We start from the raw sequence: 22,055 nt of genomic DNA, 5'->3' as shown, positions 1-22,055 counted from the left end.
AAAAAGGCTGGAGACAGAGAGAGACTTACTGCATTCATGATATTTCCCGCTTGGAGAACTAAGTGTAGAATGGCATGGAGCTCTTCACAAGTCATTAGTTCTGAGGAATATAATCAATAGAAATTGAATAATCACAGGCCATTTGGTAAATTACACAACACTCTAAATGCTATTACAATCCTTCCTGTCTACAGTCTAAGAAATTTAAAGGAAATCTAAAGACTCAATGCGCATTTAAATTTGAAAAAAAAATTGCTGACAGTATGTCCTACTGTAGTTCATGATATGCTGCTGAGATTAGTTAATGCAGGATTAATAAAACTCAAATTGAGTTTTTATAAAGGCTCCTAAAATCAATGTGATGATTAATGGAGTCCCATATCTTTACATTTAAGTACTATTGAAGTGTAGATACAGTAGGTCATGAATCATTGGATTCTGATAAGGCTAATACAGGCAAAAATGTCTGAAAATGTAATCCCATATCCCTACCCGTAAACATAACGCTACCCATAAGTTATCCCTAAAATCAGAGGGAAATGATAGATGAAAAACACTGATGTAGAAGCATCTAACCCTGGTTGTAATCCTAAACTTGACATAAATTGTAACTTGTCCCTCAAACCTGAATGGTTGATTGGAATGTTGTTCCAGGATCAACAAATATGTTGATCCAGGAACATGTCGCACTTGGTGAAAAAAGCTGAGTGATAGAAAAAATTACTCAGCAAAATGCACTCAACTCAGAATTGAGTCCTAATGAAAGTTCACTCTACTGTTTTTTGGTCCACACTTGACAGCAGATATTTTGAAAGTGGTGGAATGGTGCATCAAATTATATGGGTTGGTGAGAGAGAGCATTACAATTTAAAAAATGACTTTGCGTTTATTCCCCCATAATAACCTAAACTTCAGAACCTCCAAAGAATAGTCTAGTATGTTCTTACCTTCTGTAGCCTGACGCACGATGTTAATCTCACGACTCATGACCGTACAGGACGGGTGAAACTCTTCCTGAAGTACCATAGCCTCAATACATACCTCAAAGCTTTAAACATGAACAAAGAATCATAGACGACTTGCCTTTTTGTCATGACGTTGTTAGATATTATGAAATTGTATATTTGTATCTCATCGTTAAAGAGAGATGTTGTGCGTCTCTTACCGTGGCACTTGAATCAGCAGGAACATGAAAGAATCAGCCAGTGTCAACTTATTTGGATCTCCCTTGAATTCCTTCAATCTCTTCACCTTGAGAAGATAAGTGATTTAAATTCACATTCAAATATCAGAGCAAACACAAAGCATTTGTACGATGGGATTCTCAATGTATTTGTACCGTTTTTCATTTATCAATAGATTAGATTAATTGTACAAGCATTTTTTTAAATAATATAGATTACCATTGCCATCATCAAGCACTCAAAATTAATCTGCTGTTGGTTAATGAAGATTTGAAATTTGAACTCGTGGCAGCTCCATTTGACTCTTGTTGTTTTAAAAGTGATGAGACTTTTCGGTTTTATGGATTATACTATATTACTTTAGTCACTGTCTCTATGGTTACTGGTAAAAGAATACTGACTTGATTCCATGTAAGAAATCCCATTTGATTGCATTTTCAAGCAGACAGTATTCGAGATGCTTGTGTAAGTTGCGGTGTTAACAGAAAGTTTCGAGACTCACACCTGTAAGTAAATGCGGTTGTTAATTCTAAAAAACGACAGTGTGAATGTAGCCAGAGTTCTCACCTCTTCTGCCTCTGGTAGTAGTTTGAGCAGTTCTTTCAGCTGTTCAGTTCCATACTGCTCACTGTTGCCAAGACGGATGTCTTCTACAATTGCATGATTGGGCCTGAGGGAGAAAAACAGAAGTACAAGACAGACATTCAATTTGTGGGTCTGCCAGATCATCAGCTCAGTGATCTCTTGTAGGATACTTCAGTGTATTGCTCTAAAGTAAGATGGAAATACAAACCTTTAACTTTACATTGTAAATTATGTGTATATTTAAACAGTGGAGGTATTTTGGGTGCCACTCGTGCCATTTTAGGTGTCTAATTACTATCTACATATATTCAATTTAGCATAATGTAAGGTTAGGGGTATATAACTATGTAACTGCAATCACACTAATTCCATCCCATCCATCCATCCATCCATCCATCCATCCATCCATCCATCCATCCATCCATACATACATACATACATCCATACATACATACATACATGCATACAGTAAATGAATGTCCCATTTGGAAATCTGCATTAGTTTTGTAACAGGATTTGATTATTATTTATCTTTATAAAATACAAAATGAATGTGTCTCCAAATAAAGTCATTCAAATATGAATATTAAGTTAATGATAATTACATTGGCTTATTTTTTCTATGCATTTGTCTTTACATTTAACACTAACAATGGATGCAGGAATTGACTTGACTCACAGTGTCTGATCAGCCCTACTGTACATGACCACTCACATACACAGAATACACACAAACATCACAGACTAACATAAATATTATATAATCTGATTACACATGAAAACATTGTCTTTTTGCATAATCATTATAGTCTCTGAGGATGTTGAAATACCTGTTCAAAAATAAACAAAAACCCTGTTTACACAGGCCACATCCACCTTCAACTGCCCATTTCACCAGGTCTGACGTAAACGTATCTTGTTTTATTCTTTTATTCTGGCCTCGTTGTCTGTTGAGTACTCACAACATACCTTGTGTCTTATCTGTATCTAGTGCTTTTCACAGTAAATGTGTACAGCATGCTCATGTGAACTCTCAAGTATCAATCACAACCTGAAAGCTATTGATCTTCATAGAAGATCATCGGGTTTCTCTTGACCACCACCAGATCCTATTTCTGTGCTGAAGCAGGTTTTTTACACATGATGACGCTTAGAAACTTACTTCTTAAACTGTTTGAGGAAAATTCCAACGTTCATTCCTCTCTTTGAGTCCAAGATGCTGATCTGGGAGAACAGAGGAGAGAGGTTAATTAAAAACGGATGAAAAGATACACAAAGGACAGACTGCATGTGTTCTGAGCAAAAGCATCACTCCCATTCAAATTTTGGGCTTTCAGGTTGTTGTGGCAAGTTGATTTGAATGCAACTTCCAAAATAAATAGAACAAGTATCTTTGATGGTGCAAGATTACTATAGGTTAAAAAAACTATGTATTTACCTAGTTATTATTATTATTATTATTTTAGTAAAATAGTGTGCATTTGGTTCCAAAATGTAATTAGAAAGGAGGAGACAGATGAATATCAAGGGCACACTAAATGAAAACCACTAGACTTATATATCTTATATTTAGTAGAACTAGAACTAATAGAATATAACTAAGTTGTGTTTTTAAGTGTGCCATACCCGGACTGCCACTGGTTCCCTTAAATAAATAGGTTTTTATAATATGAAAAAGACAGGCAGAGTTTCTTAGATTAATATAAATTGCTTTCCAAAATAGCTGAACATCAATTCAAATAAGCTAAACAGGAATGAACCTCTTTCCGGTTTCAAGAGATGTTATTATTTATTTGTATGAATTAAAGGGATAGTTCACCCCGAAATGAAAATTCTTTCATTATTGACTCACCTTCATGTTGTTTCAAGCCCATAAGACTGTTGTCAATCTTCAAAACATAATGAAGATCTTTTTAATAAACTCCTGGAAATTTCTGTCCATCCACTGAAACTTTTGAAAACTTTTTTAAGCATGACGGCTTTTAGGGGAACGGTCTTTCCATCCCAGCGGGCACCTTGACATCAATTTAACATCAATATAACATCAAACATTATGTCAAAATGACGTCACGAAATAGGTCAAAAATGAAAGTCATATTGACGTCAAAGTGTCAATGTCTATTTGATTGCAAGATTTTGACCTCTGCTGATGTGATTACTGAAGTCACCTGATGTTAACAAGCAAAATCACCGAAGGAGAAAATAAAAATTTTAAGCCACCATTTTGGTGATCAGTGTTTGCTTTAGTTGGGCTCTTGACCCCTAAACTATTAATATTTCAATTTTGTTTGGCTGATGTAAATGTCACTGCCAGAAGAACATTGAGAAAAGTTGATCAGGTGGTGTTGGTTATGTTTTGACAGAATCACCACTTGGCCTAAATCACCCAAGTCATATAGAGTGTCTTTACCTTGCACTGTGATTCTATAGCAAACAATTATCAGCATTTTCAATATAATCCAAAACATTTCTTAAAAGCTGTTCTGATCAGAAGACTTTAAAAAAATTATTTTATTTAGATACACTGACATCAATAATCAGCCTGTGAATCTCAACAAGGGTGACAATAATAAGTTGCAGTGCATTCTGGGTGCCACCAAACAAAACTCATAAATGGCTCCCATCATGCTTTGCGGTATGAATAAATTATAATCTGATTTGTTTTAGTAATTTCCTTTTCCTAATTGAATATTCTGTTTGTCACCATTGTTGAGATTCATACATTGATTCTAGATGTCTGTGTGTGCCTAAAACACATATTTGTTATATCAGAACAACTTTTAGGAAATCCTTTGGATTAAATTAAAAATTCAGGATTTTATGCTGTAGAATACCATGATGCTGTAATTACCAATATAAATATAAATCAGAGATTAAACTTTAAATGAGTTCAGTGACTCAGGTCAAATGATGATTGTCAAAACATAACCAACACCATCAGATCACCTTTATTCTTTGTTCATCTGGCTGCTCACCACTCAGTTTCAGAAGCCAAACAAACTCTAAAGTTAAAAACTTTAGGGTCAAGAGCCCAACTAAAGCAAACATTGATCACCAAAATGGTGGCTTAAAATTGTGATTTTCTTCTTCAGTGATTCTGCTTGTTAACATCAGGTGTCTTCAATATTGGCCAATCATCACTCAATTAATCACATCAGCGAAAATCTTGACATCAAATTGACATAGACACTTTGACGTCAATATGACTTTCATTTTTGACCTATTTTGTGACGTCATTTTGACATAATGTTTGATGTCATATTGATGTTAAATTGACGTCAAGGTGCCCGCTGGGATGGAGGGACAGATATCTCTTAGGTTTGATTAAAAATAACATTTTGATGGTCCCCGTAACACATTCTGTTGACTGTAAGTAACAACTAACTCTACTAACTCTCATTAGAGTATTAATAGTGTATTAGTAGACTGGTAGGATTATGAGTATCATGTCTGTTGGAGGACCATCACAATAGAGTCAGCAGATATTAAGCAGACAGTCTACTAATACTCTAATGAGAGCTAGTTGCAAAGTTAGTTATAGTCATCAGAATGTGCAAAAGGGACCATCAGTGTTACCAAAATATCTTCATGTGTTTTGAAGATGAGGGAAAGTCTTATGGGATTGGAACGACACGAGGGTGAGTAACTGATGACACAATTTTTGGGTGAACTAACCCCTTATAGAACACAATGTTATACTTGTTATTCACATTAACACAATATCAGCATTTCGGGGTACTCATTTCGGGGTACTTGTTATTCACATTAACACAATATCAGCACCAGGGAACCCTCAGTAGCGTGATAACTCATTTTGGCCCATGAGATCATTAACTAACTAACATGACAGCCATTTTAGTGGCAACTAAACAGACACACAATCTGTCACTCTCTCTAGCACACACATTTATTTGACCCATGTGTGTGATACATGTAATTTGTGACGCATCACAAACTCAAAGGACTAGCAGGACGGTGTCTGAAATTACAAACGAGGCCACACGCATGGTCCACGGCACCTCAGACAAACAATAAAAAAAGCTTCATTGGATCTGTACAGGTATACTTGGTGCCTTCGTGGATAATTACAAAGCTACCAAGACCAGCGCAACCACACAAGACAACACAAAAACACAGCTGGTCGCTTAGACACAAAACGACAAGCTCACGGGAGCATATGTTTTGGATGAATGTTTGATTCAGCGACATGTTTGTTTTATTTAGAGGTGTAAAACTCAGTTGCACACACCTAATAACACTTATAAGCCAGTAAGAAAATCCCCATGCTTTCAACATGATAGGAAATTGTTAGCAAATTAAACATAACAAACATATGAATGTCATACAAAATAACCACTTTGTTTGGAATCAACTTGATTTCTTTAGTTTTTGTATGTATTTGTACATTATAGATATAAACCGAAAAGGACACTTTGGATTACTTTACAGTATCTAAAACATAAGTAATTATGCATGCACAGCTTTTGAAACCTTATATTACTTTTATATAATAGCATTTTACTATTTTATATTTTTAAGCGCCTAACCCATCCCTAAACCTAAATACTTCTTAACAATATCAAAAACATGATAGTGATGTATATACTATTATAATGCCAAAGCATTAAAAATATGATGTGATTTAACATATTAATCTTATGGATTAAATACAATAAAATCAATATTATAGTATGAATGTAAAAGTTATACTGCTACGAAGCGTATGTTTTACATGTTGTCAATAATCTTCTACAAATATTGAAAAATAAATAAACAAAAATATTTCAGTGTCTGCAAATTTATGGAAATATACTGTATGTGTGCTAGGACCACATTTTATGTAGGAATACCAATGATTACTGATAAAATCATATTGAATATAAAGATGTTTGGTAACACTTTACAATACGGGTGCACTAATATGCATTAATTCATGTTTAACTAATGCACAGATAATCATGAGTTAATGTATGATTCATGAAGAACTAAACCATTAATTAATTATTACTGCATCAGCAACTAATAAAGAGTCTATATGATTAATAGATTAAGTAATACATGAATTGCTATTAATTCAATGTGTCATTGTGTATTAATTCCTTAATAACATATTTTATTAACTAATAGTGTAAATTAATGTGTTAATTACCACAATTAGTCAAAGCTATGCACTTCAACTACCAATTGTCTGCTTTAATTAATCATTAGCTAATGATTTGCAAAGGTATCATTATGTTATGACTTTACTTGTTGAGGCACATCATTATTAACTAGTCATTTAGTAATTGTAGTAATTTACACATGAATTTGCACTAACAATGAAGTAATTAATCATGTATTAATGTGTACCTGTATTATCTGGAAGTTGAAATACAAGGCTTTGGCTCATTCTGGTAATTAGCATATTAATTAACACTTTTAGTTAAAAAAATTAGTTATTAGGGAATTAATTCACAATTACATATTTAATTAATAACAATTCATGTATGAACTAATACATTAACCATACAGACTCTTAATTAGCTCCTAATGGGGTAATCATTAATGAATAGCTTAGATAATCATTAGTTACACATTAATTCAGTATTATCTGTGCATTAGCTAAGCATGAATTAATGCTTGTTAGTGCACCCATATTGTAAAGTGTTACCAGATGTTTCACTGTATCTGGTAAAGTAACTAAATAAAGTTACTCTAGCAGGCCTAGTAGATGTAGCCTACTTTACTTCACTGAACAACGCAAATAGTTCAGTGATGTAAAGGTTATGTTAGTTTGCACTTCACTTCAAGGCATTCATTTTTGTCAGTGATATAATTCATCTTAGAATAAATATTAATACTGATAAGTGTTAATACTTAAGTGTTGGTTGTGGGATTTGTTTCTCATATCTTAAATAATTACTAACCCAAGTCTATGTCTGATTGCAGAGCACATTGGAAATGCTCAACGTGTGATTTTTCTAATATTCTTTCCACAGAATAACTGGATTAATTACAATGACTTCCGAAGACCACAGATTAAAAAATAAAAACTATAGCCAAAGCTTTTTAGAATTCAGAGAAAACGAAAGAAGATTCTCAAAATTGGTTATAGGTATCGGATCATAGGTAAAATAAAAATTAAGCTAATAAATTATAGCAAAATGATCATGGGGCCCAAATTTGGTCTATTATTCCTTTCTATTATTAAACACAAATTACATCAAATGTTTACTTTGAGTATGTATGTTTTTTTTAATCCATGGCACGTTTCTTTATTATTTACTATATTTGTGAAAGTATTTATCTCTACACTTTTATAAAAGAAAGTTGGTCATAGATGTGTAAAAAAATAGTTTACACGAATGGTTAATTGTAGGCCAGCATTTGCTACATGATTGTGGGAGAAGTTTGTTTTCTGTAATTTTTATGCTGTTAACTGAATGTTTATTGCGTTATTTTAGTGTCATGTGTGTTACCAACCATGACGGTGTTTTGTATTTTGTATGACACTGTGTGCACCTATTATAGTTTTTACGTCAGCTTGTGGAAAAGCTACCTGTGATGAACTTTGATTCATGTGGTTTTCTTTTGACCACCTGTGTTTTTAAGGGAGATGTCAGTATACTATAAATGAAAAAAAAAAAAAGATTTTAGTCACTTGGTATATTAACAAAATTTTCGATACATTTTACTGTACATTTAAATTTCTGCCAGTAAAAAAACCTTAAAACCCCCCGTTGGTGAAATGTCCATGTGGTGTTAATATGCTTGCAATGTGCAAATTCATCTCAACACCATTGCTGAATTTTTTTTAACTTAAAACTTCAGTGAAAAAAAGTCTCAAAAACACGGTTTGAAATAGCTTGTGTTTCTGACGTCACAAACTACTTAGTAACCAATCACGTCAACGTGCAGGCGGGCTTTAGCATATCATTAACTGCTGCAAGCAGAGGAGTCTCAAGAGAAGCCAGGTTATCCCGGTTTATTTTTCTGTTGATATGAAAAATTGGGTTCTTTTAGCAATAGCGGGTGAATTATGTATGTGATGTACATTACGAGTATTATAATGAACTATATGCCTTTCTCTACTAAAGTTCTAAGCATTTCGAGGGATACTGATTTTTAGAAGGCAGCTGTCTGACTGTCTGGCGAACGGGAACATGGTTTGTGCAACATTAGCAACACATTATAAGCTGTTGGATAACGTGGTCAAGCAAAAGGCTAATCAATTACTGTGTGTCCGACGTTGTAGAGAGCGATACATAAAAAACATTACCTTGACTACAGGCGGACAGTAAGTAAGCCTTTTTACAGTAAAGTTTTGGCAACCACACCTTTTACCATACATTACAATGTATCTATTTTTCCATTGGACAAAGTTTATATATTAATATACTATTAGCCAATTTATCGGTTTCTTGCTTCAGTATTTAAGTAATTATTTCCATATTGATGCATTTCTAATATCTGGCAGTATTGGTAATATCAATTGATAATTGATAATATCGGGCAATCTCAACACAAGGCCAGCCAACTTAATTGAAATAGTAAGTCTCACGACTGCTGCATGGAATCGCAAAACATATGCATATACTGTAGAGACAAGATAGCCTACATCACACTGTCTAATAAGCTTTAACTGCAAATATTCCAAGCAATGATTCAGTTCTAAACAGGTTGCCTTACCTCATCCTTGCTCTCTTTAAATGAACCTCTAGATCTCCCAAGACGAGATTGTCCACCGCTTGTCTGGGTTCGAACTTCCTCCTGCTGGCCAAACAGCTCCTCCACTGTCTTTACATCTATCTGATACTGCTGCTGTCTCACTGCTAGAGTCCAAATATTAGGTTTACCCCTAACCTTCTCCTCTGGAATGGTTTTCCAAAAGAAGCTCCGTACCCGTCGTTTCTTGCGTGAAGCGTGTTGACCTGGTGCCTGGGGTGGTGGTGGAGGAGGTGGAGGCGGTGGTGGAGGTACTGCCGAAGGGCAGGAAGTGCTGTCATGTCCATGGCTAGGGTCATTTGTAGAGGTTGTAGAAGGTTCAAATGGCAGTGGATTTACTATTGGTGTGGTACAGTTGCTTGCCGACTCCTCCAGAGCAGTCAGACTGGCCATGACAAGCATTACATTAGCAATGACACCAGTCCCGGAGGGGCAGGCTGTGAGGGGAATTTTTGCCCCGTTTCTAGAAGACCTTTTTATAAAACAGTTTGTTTGATTCTAGGTGGTGTCTGTTGGAGTCCCAAGGTCTCTCTCACTCATAGTCGCTATTATAACAACTAACAGTTGTATCAACAACCTCAAGCAGAATATGTGCGGCGTTCATTCTTAATTAGAATTTAGTGCAAAGAACAAAACTGTTTTGCAAAAATCTGTCGACTGACTCATGGCTCTGACACGATGATGTTTCGCAGTCTTCTTAGGTCAATGTCGTGACATTCTCATGTATTTTGTCTTCACTTCTTCTACATAGTCCCATAATGCCAAGCTGTTACTTCGAAGATTTCACCCACTGCGGTGTGGTCAGAGGTCAAACCCTTGGATCTGCAGGAAGGACAAAACACACACACATTCAAAACCAAAATTACTGAGGTGCAGTCAAGCGAATGAACTTGGAACCTAAAAACAGAGGAAATGAGAAAGTAACAGACATCAAAAGAGATGTGGTTGTACACACAAGAAAAGGCCCCAGTAGGAAAATGCCAAATGCTATTGTTTGTCCGAAGGCATTGGGGCCAGCCTGATATGTGTAAAAATGATCTTGACAGATGAATCAAATCTTCACTAATGAAAACTCACACAAGGCACTTTCAAGGGATTTGTACGTCTCATGGCAAAATAATTTGGCACATTACCTTTACATAACATTAATTATACAGTAGTTACATAACTTGTGACTTACAGTAGTTTGGTGCTAATCTAAAACGTTGTACACATTAAGAAATAAATAGTTATTTCTCATACTCATAATAGTTCTATAACAAGTGTTTTAAGTATGGTTCAGGTCATAAACAGTAATAAAGACTCAAGTTGCTTCTTTTTTTGTTGGACAGGTATAAGAATTAAATATATGACTAAACCGCTCTCTAAAACTCACTTGTATTATCAGTGTTATTTACAAAAACAAAACCTTTAAAAATGTAAGTAAAATGTGTGCAAAATCATGACGAACACTGAACAATAACTTTGCTCAAGGTGTAAATGATCTAAACATTGTTTTTAATTTACATTAGGAAGGAACTGCACTATAAATTAATATAATATTTTATATAATAAATTTTGGTAAAAGTTTAGCCATTAAATAGTGAATGACATAATTACAATAGTTTTCATACTGGTGATTCACTTGAGCCACATCTGTTATTTGAATATGCAAAGCAACTGACATCAAACAGCCTACAAAGTACAGTGAGGTTGTCAAGGAGACCAGGCAACAACCAATCCACAAAAAGCAGTCATTTCACAGACATTAGCAAAGATATGCAACCAAAGCTCTGAAAAAACAAAAGATATTGCAGCTTATCTATTATTTTGATACATATAATTTACAAGAGCTAACATTGATCAGCACTTTACAGTATCAGATGACTATATGGCTCAGGTCTTGTCATGCAGGTGTCTCTGTATCACAGCGATCGAGTGAACAGACTGAAATAAATGACACTGGTTTTCGTCTTATGTCCTACTGTAAGGAGAGACATACTGCTGTCTGCTGGGAGAGGCCAAGGCAAAATGCCACAGCACTTTTGACTGTCAGACTGAACAGTCTTATCGGGAATCTGTTTTTACTAACATCAAGTTTTTACTAACAAGGTTAATTGCAACTGAACCCTAAAATGGTCCATTGTTATTGGTTTGTACAGCTGTGGTGTGGTGGATGTTCTAGAAACAGAAAATAAGACACCAAGTGCTGTAAACCAGAGCTCATCATACTACAACCTGTTAACAGGGTCTCATTCGATCCTCTAGGTTTTTACTTATTAAAAGACAATTGACGTCACAGGAAGACTCTGTTTCCATGCTGGTTCAGCTGAGTTAGGCCTCAGCTACTTTGTATAATTAATTCATGTGTAAAAGTAGATGTGTTTTTCCTTTTTAAGCCATCTTCTTCATAAGGGTTATGCTGTATGATGTTCTAACATGGCTTTACCACTTAGCCTGAGTAAAACCATGCACTTTATTTCAATATCTACAGCTATTTTATATACATTCGATTGAAATAAGATTAGTATAAAATCCAATTCTCACTATTAACTATTAACTACAATATTTGCCTTAATAAACTCCTACTGCTTATTAATAGTTAGAAAAAAGTTTAGGTATTGGGTAGGATTAAGAGATGTAGAATATGGTCATGCATTAATATGTGCTTTATACTAATAAACAGCCAATATCCTAGTATTATGCATGCTAATAAGCAACTGGTTAATAGTGAGAATTGGACCCTAAACTAAAGTTCACCAAATATAAATATTATATGTGTGTATTCAGATCCTAAATGAGCATGTACTATGTTGGCTAGAGAAGAGAATACAGGGTTAACACTCTGTAACACATTCTTCCTCTCCACAGTGGTGTCTTTGCTGCAATGTCAGCGACAGTGTACAGCAACACACCCAGATATACCGCACCAAATCTCTTAACGATTATAACATCACATTTACAAACATGCTGAAAACCCATTTGAGGGCACATTAAAGTAACAATCATTTTAAGATAAATCAGACACTACAATAATGCGATTCAACACAAACACACAAAGCCCAGCAAATCTAAAGAACGCAACAAATCCAATCGGCTACTCATGAGAATAACATGAAGGAAACAACACTGTTCACGAAATGAATGAACAAAGGGATAGTTCACACCCCCCAAAATGATGTCATCATTTCCTCACTCCCATGCTGTTTTAGACTACCATTAATCGTGAACAGAAATGAAAGTATTTAAAAAAATATTAATATTCTCTCATCATTTTTGTATGTCCATGCATTGAAAGTCAACACATCAGCCAAAGCTTTCACACTCCAAAAAGTACAAAAGACAAAAAAAACTAAAAAGTAATACAAATAAATCTATAGGACACCGCTCTCTTCATCAATGTTGCTGGGCAATCCTGCCGAGCGGTTGTTGCTTGGGCACTTTCCCATTGAAAATGGGAAATCAATTTATATCTGGATAATTTGGTCGTGGTCCCTATGTCTCATCTGGTTGCCCATTGATGGTAACATTGCCCAGCAACATTGCTCAAAAAGTTACCCTTTTCATCATCAACTTTATATGAACAGATTTAATTTAGACTTTTATTCATATACAAATATTGATCAGCACCCATACCTAGAGATCATTAAATATTCCATATGAAAGCTCAATCCTGCTTGCTTGATGACGTTTGTTGATTCCATGTTTTAAATCCTAATTGCTTTAATGATCAGCCTCCTCCAGTACTGTAATTATAATGTTTTTTTCTCTCTCACACAACTTAAACATATGTGACATCATTTAAAGGCATTATTTACTCATACTCATAGGGTATTTACTCATCCCTCATGTTGTTCCTACCCCGTAAGACCTTCGTTCATCTCCGGAACACGAATTAAGATATTTTTGGGACTGTGGGCCTCGAGTCAGTTCACTAGTGTAATAGCGTAAGCTTCTATTGTTGTACGTCACACGCATCACACACATGACCAGCGTCGGCCAATAGTGAGCCTACGTGTGACGTAGCTCTACGCTATTAAGTTAACTGACTAGAGGCCCAAAGAAAAGGAAATGAATAGTTGAAATAAAGTTGTTATTTTTGTTTGTTTTTGCGCACAAAAGTATTCTCGTCGATTGATAAACTTAAGATTGAGCCACTATAGTCACTTGGACAATTTTAACGATGTCTTTAATGACTTTTCGGGGCTGGCAAGTTTCAATCCCTGAAGAAGCCTATGGACTAGTATGGAGGAGTGATCCAGCTCTCAGATTTAATCAAAAGTTCTTAATTCGTGTTCCGAAGATAAACGAAGTTCTTACGGGGTTGGAACAACGTTAGGGTGAGTAAATACTGACAGAATTTTCATTTTTGGGTGAACTATCCCTTTAATATTGTTGTGCCTGCTGCCAATCCTAAATGTTTACCTCATTTTGGAGTGGTATGATTTCCCAGATCATGTCACATACAATTTATTTAAGCTTGTTTAAACAATGAAGCATGTCCTTGTTTTTGTGTTGATATATATTTTTAATTAATGAAGAATGCAGACTGCCATGATTGGCCTACATCACATGATGTGGACAGGAGAATACTTCATTAATTACACTGATAAAAAGAGAGGCTGTTTGTAAAAAGAGGCTAAGCCTCTTTCTAATACGAACTGGGAGCAGGACTCCGGTACTGTGATTTAAAATCTACCTCATCACAAAGCTGACAATTTTAAGTATACTTAATGGATATTTGAGCACATTTAGAAAGATTGGGACAGTGTTAATAAACAAACACACTGTACCCAGACCATTAGACATCTGTTCACATGCTTGGGAGTCTAGCAAATTAATCTGACCTCCTTTTGAGAAAATCTCCAAACATTTCTGATTGTTTGTTTGTTAGTGATTAGTCCTTTTGTTTTTGGAAAAGATGGCTGCAAAGAATCATCTAATAAACTGAATGGAGCATAGGTTAAATGCTTAAATTTGATCTTGTTTTGAAAACCAAATTTCCCAGGAAGAATACTCATTCTATTCTGGTTCAAAGGCTCTGTTCAACACTGTAAAAAGCAATCTCTACCTGATCTACCCCTTACACTTAGTTTTAACCCAGGTTTTCCCAAACAGGAGTTGATGAAAAGCTAATAATAATTATTATTTTGAATGCAAAAACAAAATAATGTACATGCATAGTTTTATGTTTCAGAGTCAAATTATTATAATGATCAAATATAAATTTCCTTTTTTTACAGTACAATTGTAATTTTACAATAGTATTCATTCTTACAGTATACTTCGAGTTACAACATGCTACTACAACCACCACTACTATTACTACAACTACTACTAGTTATTATATTATAATAATTATTATGTATAATTATTATTATATTATTATCAACAAAAGAGATCTGTGAACATGTGAATGTGTTGTTAAATTATTGAAATATAAACTTATTAAATATAAATCTCAGGGGATATTTAAAGTAAACAGTTTACATCTAAGGGGTTTGGCTGAAAAAAAAAGTTTAGGACGATGTTAAATAATATTTTTTGACTTGAATAAAATCAATTATCTTAGATGTTACAGCATTCAACATTTTTAGACTAACATTTTTTTTTTCAGTGAGGTAAGGATACTGTGTTACTGATACTGCCGGGTAGTTAGTGGCAGTGATCATTCAAAAGACCCTCAGAGGCAGCAGATGCACAAAAGTGCACTCATATTCATTTTCAGATAGCATAACAGTAGATATGTTTGCCCTTGGGTCTGTCTACACACAAACACAGACAAATGGTAAGTCTTCTACCCCTATCACAACTCTTCAGACAAAGTCTTGCCCAGTTACCTGACTCAATTGATAAACGCTCTGCTCGTAGATTGATTTCCAGTATGTCTGGTAAATGAGGCCCAAGGCAACAACCCACACAACGATTATCTAATACCTTCAGTGGAATATTTGGGTGCAATGAACAGCACCAAAAACAAAGAACCTTTGAGGAAAAACACAGCGATTAAGAAATGCTTAAGGAGATTCAAGTATTAATGTCTTAATGGTGCTTATGCTTTGGATTCAGTGTTTTCGGGTGCTAGTGTTTCTCTGTAAATCGGCCATATATCAAAGTCCAAACACACACTGCTTTCATAATCAAGGGAAAGACTGGCGAGCTAAATAATCTAAAAGGAACATTGTAAAAGCCACTGGTTTTGTTTGAGACCCAGACATACTGACCACAGTATAACATCATCAGCTATGCAAATCATGAGGTCGTTTCTGTATCAAACATTAATTAAATGTCAAAGTGTGATGATGGTTTAAAGCTATTGAATGCTGATGATTTAGATTAGAAAGGCTAATTATAGGGGAATCATCATCTGTAGAAGCCATAACATGTAATCATCAGCAGGTGATCCAGCAGGTGCGAATCTTGTGTTGTGACATTTTATGACAACTCACTAATTCTCAAATGCATACCGCAATTTTCTATGATTTAGGGTAGGAAATAGTCCATGAAGACCATCTTTATTTTGTTGAGTAAATATTACAGTGATAGTGTGGCTGATCATCTACTGTACCAGCTGTCAAATTTCAGACCTTGCAAAAGCTCTGCCTCAAGCTCTGTCTTTACTGTCTTTACATCTTCCGGTTGTTATAATCACAAAGGATTTTATAATTGTGTAAAATATACATTTTGATGTATGTGTAAAACATGAGGCAATCAAAGCAATCAAGACTGTACCAGTCAGTAGCTGAGGCCACATTTATCTACTACTATTAAAATATTGTATATTAAATTGAATATTGTTGTTGCAAATTGTGCTAATAAAAATATAACACACTACACACTTGGGTGTTCACACTTCACACTTGGGGGTAGTTCGGTTCTCCTGGTCCCTTCGGGAAAAAAAGAACCAAAAAAGAAAATGATACATTTAGTCCTGGCTCACATACATTCAGATTGACAATTTTAACAATGAACCAAAAAATACAAAACAACAACAACAAAAAACGCCTTTTATGATGTACATTTTTCAACGGAACTTAAAAATCCAAAACAATGCTGTGTGCTGGCTAAATGAGCTCATTATGTGCTTGCATGTGATGTACACACAAATGAAGATCTGTTGCAAGGAGACATGGTTCTGACACCTGTACTGAACTGTAATGGACAACATTTGTGACGATGAGAACCAGGGATGCTCGAGCAATCTGTCCTTTTTAGTGTCACATCTTGTGACATCACGTCCTGTTTATGGTTCGTTTAGATGTCTTTGGTCCATGTTGAGTTCAAATTTCAGTCGAATTGCACCGGAGTTTATTTGGAAGTGGACAGAGACCCATCTATTCAGCATTCTCAGTCCTCTTGTTTGGTGCGCACCAGGGTTCGGATGGCAGCGTTCACACTTATTCAAAATAACCGTACTAACAAAGCAATCGCACCAGGGTTCTTTTTAATCAAACCAAACCTGCCAAATGTGAACACACCCTAAATGTTATAACTGGTTGACATAGTTGAGGATTGATGAAATAGCAAATCATTTAGAAAACATCAATAAGTCAATCTTTTTTTTTTTTACAGTATTTTTTAAAATAAATATAGCTTTAATGTCCTTAGTAGCCTATATAGCTGCTTAATTTGCAGGTCAAATTGTAAATGAAAAACTTAGTAATGTTTTGTAAAGTAACTTAACATTTAATGAAAAACATTAATATTTTATATTTGCATTATATATTTAAATTCTATATATCTGTTATCAGTATTTCTGTCACATTAAAAACATCTAGTTGAAAATATCCTTATTGTTTTGCCCTGATATTACTCTTTTTATGAGGTCACTAGAATCGGCCCTATTTTATATTTGAGGTGTTGGTCTGTTTGTGAACAGGCTGGTTTGGCAGCATCAAAGTGCTTGGATATTTTCTCATCCTGCATTCATTCACAAAGTGGGACACAAGAAGTGAGAAAAAGACAGATATGTGCTATGGAGGTTTTTTGTAGGATAGTTTCTACTATGCACAGAACCACATAAACACTGGAAGTACCATCATTTTTGAGATCAAGATGCAGTGTATCTTTGATTATAAACCTCTTGATCGAATTCTGTATAGGTGAAAATATGGATGTACAATGTAACAAATTAAATGTTTTTGTTTTCTAAGTGTAATAGCATAGCACCATGATTTCTCCACTCTGGTGGCTATGATGAATCTTCTCCTAATAAAATTTAACCACAGCTGGGGGAGGGGTGAAGCTTGACCCAAATACAGATTGAGAGGAAGATAATGAAGAGATTAGATGAAAAAGAAGAGGGAATCAGACATGAAACACATCTGGATACATTCAGGAGAACTTTAGGAGAAAATACACAAACAAATAAAATCCCCTAAAACAGGGCACCCAGCCATCTGGGTAATAATATAATAAATTGACATAAAATTACATAATGTAAAGACTGATATTTTAACTGAAACGGTGCTGCTGGGAGGTGGTAAGCATCCAGCAAGAGAAAGCTTGCCTTTCAAAGTCTAGTGATCTCTATTGATCGCAAATGGCCATTAGAGAAGGTAAATAAAGCAGCAACAAAGACCACCTAACAAGTAACCAGACAGAACTCAGGGAAATCTAAGAGCTTCAAAGATTCTGTAGTAGACAGGGATATTCTAGAGCTCAAAGAAGCAAAGTTCCAGGATGATCTAATTAACAAAGTGTGACAATTTCTGTACATCACAAATCTGAAACATCCGTCAGAACAAATGCGAGAAGGTTTTTTTAATGTGCCCTTTAAGTTTCTGGGAAACCCAGAATTTGTCTATAGGTTCTTTTTAAAGCTGTTTGAGCCCTGAAGATCATCCTTCCTGCATGGGACAAGGACTTTAAAAGTGCACCGACTAGAGTCTGCACTAATGGTCCTTGCTGTCAATCACAGATGCTGCATATTGACTGGTGGTGGGCAAAATGCTAATTCTTCACATGCTTCACTTTAATGTGAACTGAATGAGTGTTTAGTTTGTAATCTCTCACATACACTCACATGTGCTAAAATGGACCCAATTCGATTACTAGAGAGGACTAGCAAAGCACACGCATGCTCATATTACAGTCACACACTTGGTCTGACTTGCCCTTTGACCAAAAAAGATTGTCTGTCTCCCACGGCCACTACAAGCTCCACTAAATGATTTAGAAACCATAGGAACAGCTAGTAATAGTAGACAGTGTAATGACTGCAATAAAATATAAATGGGCTCATACAAAGAGAGCACACGGGTGTAAATCAAACCTCTCAGAAAACCAAAATAATCCTAATAGCCTACATCTTGATATGTAGCATAATCACATTTAATATTTAGTAGAGCAATAGAACTAATAATACTACTAGATTTCTGAAGTTTTTCTAGCCATTTTATACAAGGAAGTGAATCAGCCAGTGGGACGACAGGATGCCCTTTGGTTGCCATGGTGACAGCAGGTGGGAGGGGAAACTGAAGTCCAAACACCTGATGTTTACGTGTGTGCAAATGAAAGAGCTAGACGCTTGCTGCTGAATAGAGTCCCTTTAGAGACCATTAGAAGTGTTGAGACAGGTTAAGTAAAAACAACAACTGGAACTGTCATGACGGCAGTGTTGTTATTGGTAACTAACACTGCTAAAACTAATAATAATAATAATAATAATAATAATAAATGTTTTTAATTAAGTTTTCATTATTAGATGAAAACTTAAACTTAAAAAACTTGGTAACTAATTGAAATAAAATAAGTTTAATAAGTAAACTTCTCAAACCGAAATAATAAATACATTATAGCTAAATAGGAATGTTAAAAACAAAAAATAAAACAAAAAAAAAATGACAAAGAACATAACATTATTAAGATTAAAATTAAATAATAGTAAAATTACACTGCAAGACAGGCACAGTGTTGTTTCCGGTTCAGATGCTGTATTTCTGTGTTCTGTCTGTGAATAGAAAATTGATCTTTAATATGTCTTTGTTTAACTCAAGTAAAGTGCTTTATTTATTTAGCGCTTTTACAATACAGATTGTTTCAAAGACGCTTGACGGATGACAGGAAAATAATGCAACAAAGTTTGTTTTGGCTGTAGAAGATCTAGAAGAAAATAGTGTCATACAGCCGCTCAGGAGAAAACAGTGATGTCATTGTCCAGCTCACTTCAGTTCTCATACAATGGTGTCAATACATGCTGATCAATAATTGTGTTGAATATTAAGTGTCCCCGACTAAGCAAGCCACACTTACTAAAACTAACTAAAATTTTGAATGTTATTGTTTACAAATATCCACTCTGATATTCCTTGTATGCAATTTACCAAAAACATGAAATAGCTACACTATCAGAACCCAAAACAATCCACGAATTCCCAATCATGTGTTGCCACGGTAATCAATCAAGTCAGTACTACTTTAGGGGGGCTTCCACCAATCGAGTTCCACTACTTTAGGGTGTGTTACCATGGCAATGTGACAACAGACAACCACCCTCCCCCGTTGACCTCACCCTAAGGGAAAACTTTTTCCTAAGCTTTGTTCCCTAACTCCTGAATGGATTGTCTCCAATTCATCTCACCATGAGAAATGGGATGGGTCACTAAAGAAGCTGGCTTCAGAGGATTACAATAAAGCACATCACAACCTGTGACAAAGCAGCACAAAAGCACTAGACACAGCCCTAAGGGTCTCTGCGGGGAATAAGAAAAGCTGATCAGCAGCAGAAAACTTCACATTTATTTATTTGTACGTACAGTTCTCCTGTCAGTAGCCTACACATTTATACTGTGTGACTATGACAGATTTCAGATGATGTAATGTTTACAGACCATGTTCCAGGCACAATAGGGTTAAATAAAGGAGGCACTGAAGGCTTTTGAGCAGGAACCGTGGTAGACTTTTCTTATTAAATGCTGAACAACATGTTCAGATTACAGAGAGGTGACTGACTCATGGGAGCAGTGAGGTTACACCAGAAATACTGTGATCTTTAGTGATGCGTCCTATGGCGTGACAGCGATCACACTGGAGGTTACAGAATAAAACCTGAGTGTTAATGAGACGGAAACACAGGGTGGATCGATTAAACCAAAAGGGGAAGACAGGGAGAATTACGGACGAAATTGCAGAATCAATAAATTAATACAGCTGTCAGTCTACTACACTACCCGTAGCATATTATACCCTAGGCTACACATAGCATAATAAGCATAACTTTAATATTCTCCTCGACTCGTGATCTTGCAGGGTCGCACATTAAATACTCCTGTTTTTGGCTATGACACAGAACTAATATATATATACACACTATATATTTGAGCTATATTTCAATTGATAATATTACAATTACTATTATTGTTTCAAAAAGCAGAAATATGCCTTTGCGTTCATGCAAGAATCACGGGTAGGATATTAAAGTTATGCTTTTCCAGAATAAACCCGTTCGGTCGGTCTATGAATGAATGGCATAGCCTACGCATATCTATACAGGACATCGCTAGAAGAAACAAATCATTCAACAGCAAAAGAGGAGTAGCTAACGTTAAATTAGTAGCAAAACGAAATTTTCGCATCTAAACATGCACATTAAACTGCGTTAAAAAAACTTACCTTGTACAGTTTAAGGAAAAGATGTAGGCTACTAGTTTTTTTTTTTCCTGTTGCGGCAGGTGCGTGTATCCGAGGGTAGGTGAGTGTGTGTCGGTATCACCGGCATTCTGCGCTTCCAGCGCTGCAGCGACGCTCTCCAAACTGCAGTGTATTACAGCCAGCGGACACACTGCGCATGCGCACGTTGTGTGCTGCGATATCGCGAATGAGCAGCGCGCGCTCGCTGAGACTGGTTCAGGTGAATCTTGGACTGGTCGAGTTTGACGTATGTCACTCGCTGGTGACGAGTGTAACATAATAGCCTACTGCTCAGACACAATTATTAATATTGACATACATCATCGCTGGCTGTTTATTAAACAAGCAGGTCTATTTGGCAACCATGGAGATGACAGGCCAATTATCTAGATAGAAACAGTAAGTTGAGGGTAATTTTAGAACTTACTGAAAATGTATTCAATATTCTCATTATATTGTGTGAGCACGAATATTTTTTCAAATCCAGTGGCAGCGCTATAGTGATACGCATACATTTTGCTTAGTTTTTTAGGCACTAGGCATATACATTCTTTTCACATTTCTTCATATGAAAAATCCGTATTTGGAGTGCACCCTCGATTGATGTGAATAACTTCTAGAGAAAATAAATTTGCATAGAGCTTTTCATAATACACAATGTTCCTAGAACAATGCTAGTAGAAAGTCATTGAAAACACTAGGTCAACTAGTAAGAAGACAACAATGCCCTCTGTAGGCAGAATGCAGTCTTGACTGTGTGATAAATAATGTCATAATGGTATCCTGTGAACTGAAGCAATGTTACAAGCCAAAGAATGTTTTAATTCATAACCACAAAGGGTGTCAGGTGTAAATATGGTATATAAAAAAAGGCATGAATTATCACGGAAAGTATTTAATAAATGTGAATAAAAAAAGAGAATTATACATAAGAATTAAATTTTATTATTGTCTCCCATAATTCAACATTCA

General features: G+C 35.4%; 1 protein-coding gene across 1 annotated transcript in view; it reads right to left on the bottom strand.

Annotated features, from left to right (window-relative positions):
- fhdc1 (FH2 domain containing 1) overlaps nucleotides 1-21,201 on the bottom strand; it is a 30,157-nt gene extending 8,956 nt beyond the window's left edge. The window contains exons 1-7 of the mRNA XM_077232219.1: nucleotides 21,066-21,201; nucleotides 9,438-10,295; nucleotides 2,932-2,993; nucleotides 1,752-1,854; nucleotides 1,166-1,251; nucleotides 948-1,048; nucleotides 30-100 (exon numbers count right to left, since the gene is read on the bottom strand). Coding sequence (XP_077088334.1) covers nucleotides 30-100; nucleotides 948-1,048; nucleotides 1,166-1,251; nucleotides 1,752-1,854; nucleotides 2,932-2,993; nucleotides 9,438-9,875 — 861 coding nt within the window. The 5' untranslated portion in view covers nucleotides 9,876-10,295; nucleotides 21,066-21,201. The remainder of the gene's footprint in view (nucleotides 1-29; nucleotides 101-947; nucleotides 1,049-1,165; nucleotides 1,252-1,751; nucleotides 1,855-2,931; nucleotides 2,994-9,437; nucleotides 10,296-21,065) is intronic.
- Nucleotides 21,202-22,055: the final 854 nt, after the last annotated feature.

The sequence above is a fragment of the Siphateles boraxobius genome, unplaced genomic scaffold (assembly GCF_051911475.1).
Source record: "Siphateles boraxobius isolate OS27281-9 unplaced genomic scaffold, OSU_SipBor_1 17, whole genome shotgun sequence".
Classification (NCBI taxonomy): Eukaryota; Metazoa; Chordata; class Actinopteri; order Cypriniformes; family Leuciscidae; genus Siphateles; species Siphateles boraxobius.
This window is presented reverse-complemented; position numbering and strand designations above follow the sequence as displayed.